This window comes from Podarcis raffonei, chromosome 7 (assembly GCF_027172205.1).
Source record: "Podarcis raffonei isolate rPodRaf1 chromosome 7, rPodRaf1.pri, whole genome shotgun sequence".
In the NCBI taxonomy this organism is placed as follows: domain Eukaryota; kingdom Metazoa; phylum Chordata; class Lepidosauria; order Squamata; family Lacertidae; genus Podarcis; species Podarcis raffonei.
Window position 1 is genome coordinate 24,236,527 of NC_070608.1, and position 13,151 is coordinate 24,249,677.

The following is a 13,151-nucleotide window of genomic DNA, read 5'->3' on the forward strand; positions in this document are numbered from 1 at the left end:
ATGAACTAACAAGAAAGCAGAATTCAGCACAGTAACTTAAACTCACCCATTGCCAAAACGCAAGACTTTGATGATACTTTCTGGATTTAATCTACATATCACTGCTTTTCTGCTCCCAGTCTTGCAGGATCTCTCCTTTTTTTCTTTTTTTTTTACTGAGGATTTACAAACACTGCACTGTCCCTTGGCTTAGCCTTAATGCAGTCCAATATGTCCCCATTCAGAAGGAACGTCTTGGGCGCTTGCATTCCCATGGCCATTGGGAAATCCATTGCAACCCTATGGTTCGCAAGGAATCGATGCATTTCATTGGGCGTTCATTTGAACATGCCCCCTTCCCTCTGATCCAACGGCCTTTCGGTGTGATTCTTTTCTATTGTGTCCTCCGTTGGTATTGAAAGAGTTAAATGGCAGGCTGCCGCAGCTCAAACAGGAGGTAGGTGGGGCTGGGATATACGAAGCACACAAGCAGCCTTCAAATCTACCCTCGCGCTGCTGCAGAACTGTCCACAGCTACTCGCAATATTTTCCTCCCTCGCGCAAAAAGAATAAAAGGAAAACACCCAAACAAACAAATAAATAACGCGCCCCACCCCAAATCTCAGCAAAGGTTCTCTCTTTTGCCAAGAGCTCTTTAAAGCACCTGTGAACTTCCGGGCAAAAGAAAACAGTAACCACTTCTCTCAAAAAACAAACAGTCCTTTCTTCCTCCTCCTCCTCCTCCTCCCCAAACAATCCTAGACCAGGAAGTGGGAGAAAAGTCTGAAATCCGGTTTCCTTTGCTGCGATCGCTGATGGCGTTGCTTGGGGCGACCCGGTTGTCCGAAGCGCGCAGCTGAAGACCCCGGAGAGCGCTTCCAAAAGGTCGCCTTGACAATGGCGAAGGCGCGCTTGGTGCAAAACGCCACCCTCGCGCGTAAAGAGAGCAGCAGCGGGTTTCTTTCCAGCGGGTGGTACTACTCAAACCAGGTAAGCAAAATGTTACACAGAAGTCTTCACCTCTGCCCTAAATAAGGGACTTTTAGGGCCAGAAGTGTGCATCTGGCACACCGATAATGTTTAATGCTGGCCAGCAAAGCAACAGCAAGTCCTCCGTAATTCCCTACTGCAAGAAAGCCTCGTTTTGTCCCTCCCTTTGCACTCAGCACCATAAATGTATAGTCAACCTTACGTACAGGACTCTTACACCAGAGAGGTGGTTGTGACGATGCTATAGGGCAAAGGAGAACCGTGAACTCCTTGGAGGAGGGGTGCGTTAAGTGTGCAAACCTCGTGGGCAGTGTGCAAAAACCAACCAACCACTGGGACATCAGAAAGAACCAGAGGCTGTTTTCAGAGAGCGATTTGGCTGGTGGAAATGTTTCAAAATCTGGGTGGCTGTGGTAGCTCTTCTGTGGGGCGATAGGGATGCCCGAAATGTGGAACCACTGGTGTCAGATGCTGCGCCCTGTGGAATTGTGGGAAAGAGTGCAGGAAGGCAAAGAACTTCTCCTCACCTTCCCTTTCCACGGGTGGTAACCTTCTGCTTGCGAGGCAGGCCTACCACTAAGCTACAGCCCTTCCCTGAGGCAGTGACTAGTTCAAAATGACTTAGCCAATGAGCAAAACATTTCTCCTCTTCGTTCCCCAGGCAAAAGTGGTTTTGCCACCCTAACAGCATAAAGTAGATACGAGGAGGTGACGGTGGCAGCTGTATCCTTCAGAAATGAAACACATGATGTGGCCTCATTGCAACCAGTGTTCCTCATTCTTGCAAGGGGCAGACAGTGAGCTGAGGTGGGGGAAATGTTGAGTGTTATGATGTCAGGTCACACCACTTTTTTTTTACTGGATGTTACCATGGCGATGCACGGGAACGATGCGGTTGGCCATAGCTACGTCTACTCAGTAATGTCTAGTTAAGCCTTTTTTAGGACAGTAGAACCTTGGATTATTACCAAATGCTAATCAAACTGTAGAATGTGAGTAAACAGCATTAGCTTTTTGAGATCAACTTTCTCTGGACCCAAAATGTGAACAAGGGCTCCAAGAGAGAAGTTTTTTGATGGCTAACTCCTCCATCTTGGGGACTTATCAAAAGTCAGAGCTCTATGTAGTTCCACCCAAACTGAGGTCGCATTGCTTTGCATGGGAGTTCAGCACATGCTTAACCCTTGCTCATTAAAATCAGCAGGATGTAAATGTACTTAAATTTGGCTGGATTATGCCCACAGTATTATTTTTTAAATCAAAATTGGCATTTTATCTTCTTGGCTTTATCTTGTTTTTATTGTTCCTTTGTAATTATTGTGACATATGTTATTATTCTGAACTTCAGTCCATTGGGATGGGGTGTAATATACATGAAATAATTTTTTTGTGATGGTCTAGAGAGGTTGTTTAAATGCACATTTGGTGACTATTGTGTTGCCAGAGGAGCTAGGAAACGCTTGCATTTAGTATACATACATTATCCCGTTGGTATTTCTGTTAATGCAAAGCAGAAACAAGAAACAACCTCCCGTTAGATCTCAGATTATTTGTAAAGAATTCGTGCAAAAGCTTAATTGCAATATTTATTACACCAGATCTTATTATGTGTATATTTATTATTTATCTTCCATGATCCTCAAAGGCGCCGCTATTAGTTACATAAGCTTTTTTAGGTGCCTTGCCCTTTTTATTGTTGAAAATGATGTTGAGGTCTTAACCAAACCACACCTGATGAGGTGTTTCTCTTTTTATGATAACACAGCATGGTACTGCCCTAAATTTTTCTTGTTTGCTGTCGCTTTGTTAGCTATAGTTGATCCTCAACATTAGTAATACTCAGAGTAGACCCATTGAAACTGAAATCACTCCAGTTGATTGATTTCAGCAGGTCTGTTCCAAGTATCGCTGAATATAAGTAGATCTTGTGGATTGGTAAATAAATATACAAATCCAGCAGTTAACACAGTTATATAAAACTTTCACCCTGGGCGTTTCAAATATTCTAACCTTGGTTTAGTTCAAGCCAGCTAATTTTTTTCCTCCAAACTTCTATAAAAATTCTGAATGGTTCTTTCAGAAAGGTTTCAGCCTTGATATTTTTACATGTCAAATCTAGTAAGGCACCTTATATTCAGCAAAAGCTGGAGGACTTAAGCAATGCAAAACTAAAGCTGGAATTAATCCAGGATTGTTGTTGTTTTTCCTTTTAGGTGATGCTTGGATTTAAACCGATCTGTTGCTTTTGAAATATAGTTAGGAGTCTCGGAAGTGTGACAGAACACAGATATTTGGCACGGAACCTTGATGTTCTCTCTAGAACAGTGTTTCCCAACCTTGTGCCTCCAGCTGTTTTTGGACTACAATTCCCATCATCCCTTGCCACTGGTCTTGCTAGTCAGGGATGATGGGAGTTGTAGTTCAAAAACAGCTGGAGGCACAAGGTTGGGAAACACTGCTCTAGAAGTGCCTTCATATTTCAGTCATGCTTAAGCCCAATTTCACCAGCAGAAATATCCGTAACAGGATTAAAACCCAAAAGTATCAAGTTTCCTGTGTCACTGGTGTGATGTGGTGTCAAAGGAGAATTTACCTTTTCTCGGGGGTCACTTCCATGACAAGTGAACCATTCTTGAATTGTACAGCCAATTCTGATTCAGTAGTGTCCAGTGGCACACCATTGTGGACTGACGTTCATCTGGAGTGTAGGCTCAGCTGCACTGAACTGGTGGACCCTCTCCATTACATCAGAGCCTACTGGGTTTATCTCTTCCATCAGGCTGGAAGCATATCTGAGCAGTAGGATATATACTGCCTAAATCATCTCTTGTGTACAGTGGTACCTTGGGTTAAAGACGCTTCAGGTTACAGACGCTTCAGGTTACAGACTCTGCTAACCCAGAAATAGTACCTCGGGTTAAGAACTTTGCTTCAGGATGAGAACAGAAATTGCGCAGCGGCGGCAGCAGGAGGCCCCATTAGCTAAAGCGGTACCTCAGGTTAAGAACAGTTTCAGGTTAAGAATGGACCTCCAGAATGAATTAAGTTCTTAACCCGAGGTACCATTGTATATGTATAATGTTGGTGCGATGAGAAAGGCCTGTTAAGCTGCCATGCAGGAGTGGGAAACCTGTGGCTCTCTAGATGTTGTTGGCCTCCAACTTTCAAAAGCCACAGCCTCATGGCCAATTGCTCAGGATGATGGGAACTGTAGTTCAACAACATTTGGAAGGCCGCAGGTTTCCCATGCTTGCGCTATCTATATCACTTTGTATTGACATTACGGAAATGTGGCTATTTGGGTAACATCGTGAGAGTCAGCGGCATGCTCTTTTAGTTTTTTGATGACCGCATATAGCATAAAAATATTGAGTGTGCTGTTGGTGAGAAACAAGTGGGATCTGAAACAAAATGCTGTAAGTGATTTCATTGAGTCATGCCCTTTCTCTGGTTCTTCATCCCTATTGCTATAGAACCTTTGGCTATAAAACTATCTTTAGGGAGCTGTTTGAGTAGCCTTAGAGGAAATGAGCAGTCAATCTTGGAAAGGTTTTGTTTCAGGCTTAAGCAGTGAAGCTAAGTTTATCTGAACAGTATGTTAGAAGTTTAGGAATGGAGCATGCTAAAAAAAAATCTACCCTCTTGAAGCAGAGGTTGTGTAACGCATCTCTTTAGATGGACAGAGTAACTAAAGTGTATCAGCATCTAAAGAAGCACCATTGTATAAATATTTCTACTCTGCGCTGCCTTGTGATTTTAAGGACTTAGAGAAAGAGAGCGAGAGGATGGCTGTTACAAAACAGCCTGGTTAGATCTGTTGACTTAAGCTGCATTAGAAGGAAGGTACAGTGGTGCCTCGCAAGACGAATGCCTCGCAAAACGAAAAACGCGCAAGACGAAAGGGTTTTTCGGTTTTTGCGTTGCTTCGCTAGATGATTTTCCCTATGGGCTTGCTTCGCAAGACGAAAATGTCTTGCGAGTTTGTTCGCTTTTTTCTTAAAGCCGCTTGAAGAGGCGCAGTTGCGACGGACCGTGCTTCGCAAGACGAAAAACATCGCAAGACGAAAAGACTCGCGGAACGAATTAATTTCGTCTTGCGAGGCACCACTGTATAGAAATGTGCCATACAGCTGCAGGAGTGTCCTGCAGCCAATCGGAAGCTGTGACAGACGTTCGGCTTCCAAAAATTGTTCGAAAACCAAAACACTCACTTCCTGTTTTTGATCATTTGGGGGCCGAAACATACGAGTTCCAAGGCGTTCAGCAACCAAGGTACAGCTGTACTTTGAATGTATCTCTCCTTGTAGTTTAAACCAAATTGTAAACTTTCTACATGTTGTTATATACTGTACTTTATATATTTCTTTGAGAAAGCAATACCTGGAACAGATTTGTATACAGTTGCAGAAACTGCACATTTTCCTTTGGAAATAAAGTAATTGATGAGATAATAACATTCTATAGAGAGAACACTGTGTTTTGCCAAGTTGATTCAGAATCTTAAGCTTACGCTGGTTTTGCATACTTTTAGTCAGATTTGCATAATTTATATATTTTTTTCCATTTTAGTATTTGCTAGAAATCCAGAACTCTTTTATTTACTTATTGAATTCACATCATGCACTTTCTCCCAAAGGAGTCCAGGGTGCCAAACCACAGATAAAATAATACAATTAAAAATCATTTTTAAAAAGAAAATAATTAAAGCAAATAAAAATATGTGAAACAGTCACAGATTTTCACACCCAATAATTTCAAGTTGCTAGGAGCTGTATCTTTCAGCCACTGAATACCTGGGGGTTAACAGGGATGTTTTAAAATTCCTCCTGAAAGTTAGCAATGAGAGAGGGAGACACATCTCAGCAGGGAGGGAATTCTACAAATGGGGAAGCACCTCTGAGAAGACCTAGCCAATGGGGAGCTTCCAGTGAGAGAGGACCGCACCCCAATTGGTTCCATTGCTGAACTGCTCCAGTATGTTGGCATTGTCTCACATGAACAACCAATTCTACTTTCTGTGTGATTCGGGCGTGGGGTGGGAATCAATGTTGGCGGCTCCTTAGGATTCTCAGTCTTTTTTCTTCTTTTTCAATAATTTTCTTTGTGGGCAAGATGGAGAAATTGGGGAGCTGGTATGCAAGATGCGTACTGTAGATGAATATTCAGCATGTCTTGGGTACTTTTACCATTTAGGCTCTGCTGTTAGGATATGGAAGTCTAATGGTTATGGGGTTGCTCGTGCGTAAGTTGCCGCCACTCCTGGGTAGGTGGCCTGGTTAAACATTTCCTGGCTGGACAGCCCCTCACTTCGTGGCTGCTCAGTCGCTGGCAGAATCCGACAGTGGGCGTTTCTTCAACCTTTTCCAACATAAAAGTTGTTTGACGCCCAGTCTCCTCCTAGCCTCCTGCGCGGAAGCCTTCTGCGCAGGGTGGGCGTGGGTAGCGGAGGACCTGTGCTCTCTCTGCTGGTGTCCAGTGAAGAGTCTCGGAGCCTGCTCTCCGCTTCCCCCATAGGCCCCCCTCCATCCCTGGTGTCGCGCTGAATTTCTTCCCCAACAGGAGACCTGCCTCTCTCCCTACTTGGCCCCTCTCCAGCATCGTCGTGGAGCCTCTCCTCCTCCTCTCGTTCCGATGGCAGTTCCCTGACAGGAAGAGTGTTTGTAAATAGCAGGCAACATAGCTCAGCCCTACCCTTGAAAGAGCAGGAAGTATTGCAGCCCCAATCCCCAGCAAGTTATTCTATAAATGAATGAAACTGTGTGCATATTTGCCTGCTGTTCCACTAATTATCTGTATTACTGTACACAAATGTTTTGTTTCTGCAGACTTTGCTCTTAGGCGTCTTGTTGGCAATCGCAGGAAACATTCTCATTAGCATCTCTTTGAATCTGCAGGTAAGAAAAATCTTCTTTGTATGGTGATTGGTAATGAGATCTAAGCAGCAAACTGTGTGCACAGGCTTCCAGCCATAATATTTAATGTTGGTTAATAGCGCACTTACATAACACAGCACTGAGCTACTGATTACCTTACAATATGCTTTGAGTTTTATTCCTCTGTTCAGGCATAAAAGCACACTTAAAGTTCTGCGACTTTTATATTTAATTCGTTGATATTTGACTACACAACTTATTTTCAACCTTCTTCCTGTGAATCGTATTTAGTATTGTGATTCATTTGGGGTATTTTTTTTGTATGCTAGGCAAAAGTTCCTAAGCATAGGAGCCACCATATCAAATTTCCATATAAACAAGAGCCACATCCCTGTCCCTCCTTAACAGTTGCCACATTTCCTTCTCTTCGGTCCCTATACTTTGCCCATATTAAGGCAAAACGTCTGAAAGTGAGCTGAGCATTGGCTTGCAGCGCAGAGCAGTGATCGGATTACCACCCTTCCATGAAATCAATGCTCACCACGCACTCAGTAATCCTTGTCCCGCAGTAAAGATCTTTTGACTACCAATTTGAATGTTACAGCTCCCATGTGGAAGCCAATGGAAATTGATTCTGTATGCGAGCGCTTGGCTTAATCGCTCTACCATTTGAAAGCAGCTTTTCATATTGCCACCTTCCCCTCTCTTTCCAGCGTTCAGATTGTTGTTGTTGTTGTTATGATGATGATGCGTTCCTCATCAAGGTGACCCAAAGCAACTTACCAAAATAGGATAAATACTATAACCAATTATAACAAAACACAACCAATAAAAGCCCAAAAAACACATGTATGCAAATATAGGTCAGGTCTTACAGATCCTGCACCACTAAAAGAAACCACAAAACATAGAATTGTAGGGTTGGAAGGGACCACAAGGGCCATTTCAAGTCCTTGCAATGCAGAAATCTTTTGCCCAACATGGGGCTAGAACCCACAACCCCAAGATTCAGAGTCTCATGCTGTACCGACTGAGCTATTCCAGGTTCAAATATCTGAAGCCATTCAAATTAAGGACCAAAATCCTGGGTAAAAAGGAAGTGTTTTGCCTGGCAGCTAAAAACCAAAAATGTCTCAGGACATGTCTCCTTGTGGAGGAACTGACAAGGTGTGTTCTCATGTTGCCATCATTCTGCTCATTTAGGGCCAGGTATGTGTATGACATGGAGGGCAAAACAGAGAACTGCATGGGGTCCACTGTGTCTGTCAAGAAGCTGTGCCCCTTCTGTAGCAGTTTAGTATAAAAAGGTAAAGGTAAAGGGAACCCTGACCATTAGGTCCAGTTGTGGCTGACTCTGGGGTTGCGGCGCTCATCTCGCTTTACTGGCCGAGGGAGCCGGCGTAGAGCTTCTGGGTCATGTGGCCAACATGACTAAGCTGCTTCTGGTGAACCAGAGCAGCGCACAGAAACGCCGTTTACCTTCCCGCCGGAGCTGTACCTATTTATCAACTTGCACTTTGACATGCTTTCAAACTGCTAGGTTGGCAGGAGCAGGGACTGAGCAACGGGAGCTCACCCCATTGTGGGGATTCGAACTGCCGACCTTCTGATCGGCAAGTCCTAGGCTCTGTGGTTTAACCCACAGTGCCACTCGAGTCCCTTGCAGTTTAGTATAGTAGCTGATTATTGCTTTTCATTACTATTTTTGAAAGCACTATCTCAGAGCTTATCCAGACTTACCTTTTGCCCCACTCTTTGCAGGCCCAGGTCCACACTTAAAAACTTCGTGTCTGAGCGATTTGGGGTGTGGTTTTTTTGCCCCAAGCTTTCCCTGTGAAAACCTACTCTTTAAATCTGAATTGGAGCAAATGCCAATTCAGGTTTTCTGCAAATGGATGTTTCCTCCAATTGAGCTTTAAAGAGTAGATTTTCCCAGGGAAAGCACCAGGGCAAAAGAAAAGATTGCTTCGATATGGAGCTTTTAATCGTGGACTGTGCTTGGAGAGAGTGGTAAGTCTGGAGAAACCCTCAACGAATCGCAGACAATCCTAATTACTGATTGTGTGAACCGAGTTTCCTCTGTCCAGATCTAAATAATTCCATTTAGAGCTTGCTGCCAAAGAAATCAAATATTAATTTTGGTCATTTGGTGGTCTCTTTGTATTCCTGGTTACATGCAGTTTCCCACCTTCCCCACTTAAGTGAATCTAATGTCTTATCAGTCTTATTCAGACTGGTACCTGGTTTTTGGTTTCTTTTTTGGTTTCTTGGCATTGACACCTGGATGTCCCTAAGAATTTGAAGAGTTTTCTGAAAAATTCATTATTTTGAAAGTAGCTCCAAAGTCATGCATTGCAAACCACCTACACAGAATGCTAACTTCAGCTCACGCTGTCATTTTTATTCCAGGAGTGTTTATTTAGGGACTGGAGATTTATATAATTCCTTCAGCACTGATAGCAGGATGCACAAAGCTTCTGCAATGCCATATTGATGTCAAGTACAATATCTGTTACATGCATGCAAAGCCATGTCTTTCATTCACATGTTCTCCATCACATCTAACTTTTAGAAATACTGTCATCTTCGACTCATGCGTCAAGGCAGTCAGAAGCCCTTTTACAGAAGCAAGCTTTGGTGGTTCGGCATTATACTCATGGGGGCTGGAGAAATTGGGAATTTCGCCGCCTACGGATTTGCTTCAGTCATGCTCGTTGCTCCATTAGGAAATGTGGCTGTCATAGGTAAGGTGACCCGACCCCTGACCCCATCCTGTATTCATTGTCAAAGAACGAGCCAGAAATCACTCACACAGTTCAAAGTTGGAGTTAACTCTTTATTACCAAAAACACAACTTCACAGACTCAGCTAAGTGTCAGGTCTAATGAGCAAAGCAGCTCATCCATGGTAGGTCTTACCTCATGAATCAGTTGTCGAGACTGACAATCTCCACCTCCCCACAGCTGCCTTAAGTCTCCTCTTCTCCAGAGTTTTTTTCCAAGCAATCAGAGACTATGCCTGTGTGCAGCCAAGCTCTCCTCTGCCTTTTTCATGCCTCTTCTGGTTCTGGGAGTCAAGGGGAGAGGGCAGGAGGGGGAGACCCTTGTGACTTTTCACCAGTCCGACACATTCCTACCTCTTGGCTGGCTCCCTCCAACTCTCTTGCTTCAGCTTCTGCTTCTGAGCCTGTGCTACTTCTCTCTGCCACAGATTTTCTCAGCTCACTAAGGCCTGTTACGTCTTCATCTTTGAACACCTCCTCTTCCCAGTCTTCTCCCTCTGAGCACTCATTGTCCTGCCACCACTCCCTGGGATTTGAGCCTTCGTCCCTTAGTGGTTCCCCAGCTGGTTCCTCCCACCTTTCCTCTGTGACATCCATGGAGATTTTTCTTTAAATTATTTGAGATAATTGCACAAATGGTTAAGGAAAGTTAAGAGACATATAAGAGAGATCCCTGGAGAGAGATATTTGCTAGAATGGGAAGTATTCCAGTGGAAGGGATGTGCTATAAAATCCCTGCGCTTTTCTATATTATAACATTGTCTTGGATTCCAAGATGCTGTTGCATGAGCGTACTGGATCATGGGACAGAACAGCTTTCCCCAATATGGTGCTTTCCAGATGTTTTGCGCTACAACTCCCACCATCCCCAGCCAACATGGCCAATGGTCAGAGGTGATTTGGAGGGCCATACCTGCTCTGTTTGTATAGCTTTGTCCCAACATTATGAAAACTGGCTATTTGGGTGGTATTATAGGATTCAATTGCATGGACTTTTCATTCTATGATGACTGCATATATGGCATAAAAATATTGATAGGCCGTTAGAGAAAAATGAGTGGCACCCACAACAAAAAAGTGTAATTTGCCTGTTCTATCCACTCACGCCCTTTGCCAGGATATTCCCTTTCCTTTAACCCTCAGCTTTCTGACTCCCCGCCTCCCCAAGTTGAACAGCATTTCTACTGAGCATGCGTCATCCTCATGGGGCTGTTTTGAGTTCACCACTACCTTAAGGGTTGCCCCCCTTAAATATATGTTGCATACTTACATACATTAAGATTTCCCAAAGTCTGCTGATAGCTTCCTCTTGTGTCTGAATAGTACCTTTTCAGACGTCATTAGTGTCTATGATGAGGATGAGTTCTCATGACTAATTCCAGCTGTGACAGCTGTGGAAAAAAACAATTCTGGGATGATATCTGACTGCTTTAGCCTGTACCAAGCCAAATTCTGCTTTTTGCTATGTCACAGTTAAGTCAAAGCACTGCATGGCAACTGGGCGCAAATGACTGGCTCCATATAGACTGAAGTAGCTGCAATTCAGCACAGGGTACATTTTGTGTCGGGGGACAGAAATGCTTGAGCAAATAAACCCTGTGTCAGTTAGATAATCGTTATAGCAACTGTCTCGGTACCTTGGTGATATTTGAAAGCCCAGCGTCAGTTTCAGGCCTAGTTTTTCCACACAGAATATAAGAATTTCAGGGGGGAAGTTTGTCCCTTTCTCCCAGTGTGGGGGCTGTTTTTCATACCAGAGCTTTTAGTCATGTGATCCCCATCCCTCCCCAACCACAGTCTGAAGTGGTACCAGTGAGACAGAAGTCTACCACCATGAGGCATCATTGAGAGAAGTAATTTATATTCTAGGTGGGTTCATTTCCCTCTGCCTCAACACACACACGCAATTTTTCAGTCAGAGAGCTGCAGTGTTACAAGATGTTGCTTGGATACTAGCACTTTCTGCTCACGAAAGCTGTCATCCTAATATTTCACATGAAATGGTAATCTTAAGTTGATAGGTTTCTTAAGTGCATTTCAAGTAACTCCTTTTTAAAAAGACCTTTGCTATTATTATCCTCTCGTCATAATTTATACAGCCCCCAGTAGCTCGTTATAGCAATTATACTTAAATTATTTCTAGGGAGAAGAAAGTTATGTGTCCTCAGGGGGAGGTTTCCTGCTGATGAAGCAAGTGTACACACTGCTGTTTATCTCTTTTTAATCCCTTGACAGCATTTGAAACAGGACACTGATTTTAACAAATGTTTTGCAATGCTTGGAAGAACCATATGTGAGTTTTCTGCCGCAAATGCCATTTTCTTCATTGGCTGTTTCTATGGGTCATTGACAAAATGGAAATATGCTAAATTTACTTTTATTTTTTTGAGAACAGCAGAAACTTTTTTAAATGTTCCATTAGAGAAAAAACTCGCTACAAATGCAACACAAGCCCATCGGGTAGTGGGTTGCACCAGGATATTTGTCTGTGCTGTTTATATGTACTACTTCAGGATTTTAACCACTTCATTTGTAAATTAAGCAAATCTCTGTGGGGCTGAGATACTGCCTGAAAGGAATTTCCCATGGTGCATAATTCACATCCCTGTTGTGACGCGTATACGTATCACCTATGTGTACCACCTAACAAGGTCTCGTAAGAATGTTCTTGTGGTGTGACCACAATAAAAGGGCATTAAATTCTATTAAGCAATGGGAACCACAATGCCCCTGTCCATGTATGGCAGGGATTAGAGTTGGAAAGAAGCAGAAATCATGGCGGAAATGGCATATATCAAAGCCTGTAAAGTCATGTGGAAGGCACTGTTGAAACTCCACAACCATTTGTTGCCAGGAGAGTGCCCAAGTTATGTATACACAAGGAGAAGTGGGTAGTATTGGTGGCAGTTTAAAAGCCCCCAAATAAGAGTGTTTGAGGGATGTGCTGTGGAGAGCACTCCTTTCACAAGCCCTGTCTCTTGGGTTGTAGCCAGTTTACCATGGGATTATTATTTTTTTAAGTGTGTGGAAGTAAACTAGGAGTCTAGTTCCAGCACCAGGATTTGCCAGGATTATATTGCTGATGTGGAGGCAAATGGGTTCTTTTCTTGTTATTATTGTTAAGCAATGTTATCACAGGCGACTTCTCTTATTATGTAACATTTAACAATGACTGTTTGTTCCCCAGGTAGTGCAGTTATTTCTGTCTTATTCCTAAAAGAGTACATAAGATCCGAAGGTATATTAGGTAAGTAAATGATTCCTGCCAGTCTAATTCTTGGAGTGCTGTTTTGATAAGGGAAATAATGCTGCATTAATAGCAAGATATATTTATGCCCCCAACATTTGTCAGCTGAAGATAAATACACTTATTTTAAAATAGGTTGGAACATAGTTTTAATAATAGGCAGGGTCGAGTTTTGCTCCAAAAAATGTTATGCAAGCCTGGATTTTAAACCCCACAGTCCATTGAATCTATTTTTTCTGGTAAGTTTTCTTCCTGTTCCAATCATAGACTCATAGAATTG

At 43.1% G+C, this 13,151-nt stretch overlaps 1 protein-coding gene across 2 annotated transcripts in view; it reads left to right on the plus strand.

Moving 5' to 3' along the window:
- Nucleotides 1-426: 426 nt before the first annotated feature.
- The window catches only part of NIPAL2 (NIPA like domain containing 2), a 39,562-nt gene continuing 26,837 nt past the window's right edge, over nt 427-13,151 (plus strand). The window contains exons 1-4 of one of the 2 annotated variants that reach the window (XM_053395574.1): nt 430-969; nt 6,795-6,863; nt 9,415-9,586; nt 12,812-12,871. In XM_053395574.1, the coding sequence (XP_053251549.1) occupies nt 877-969; nt 6,795-6,863; nt 9,415-9,586; nt 12,812-12,871 (394 nt within the window). In that variant the 5' untranslated portion in view covers nt 430-876. Of the gene's footprint in view, nt 970-6,794; nt 6,864-9,414; nt 9,587-12,811; nt 12,872-13,151 lie in introns of both variants that reach the window. The other variant, XM_053395575.1, reaches the window with a different exon arrangement.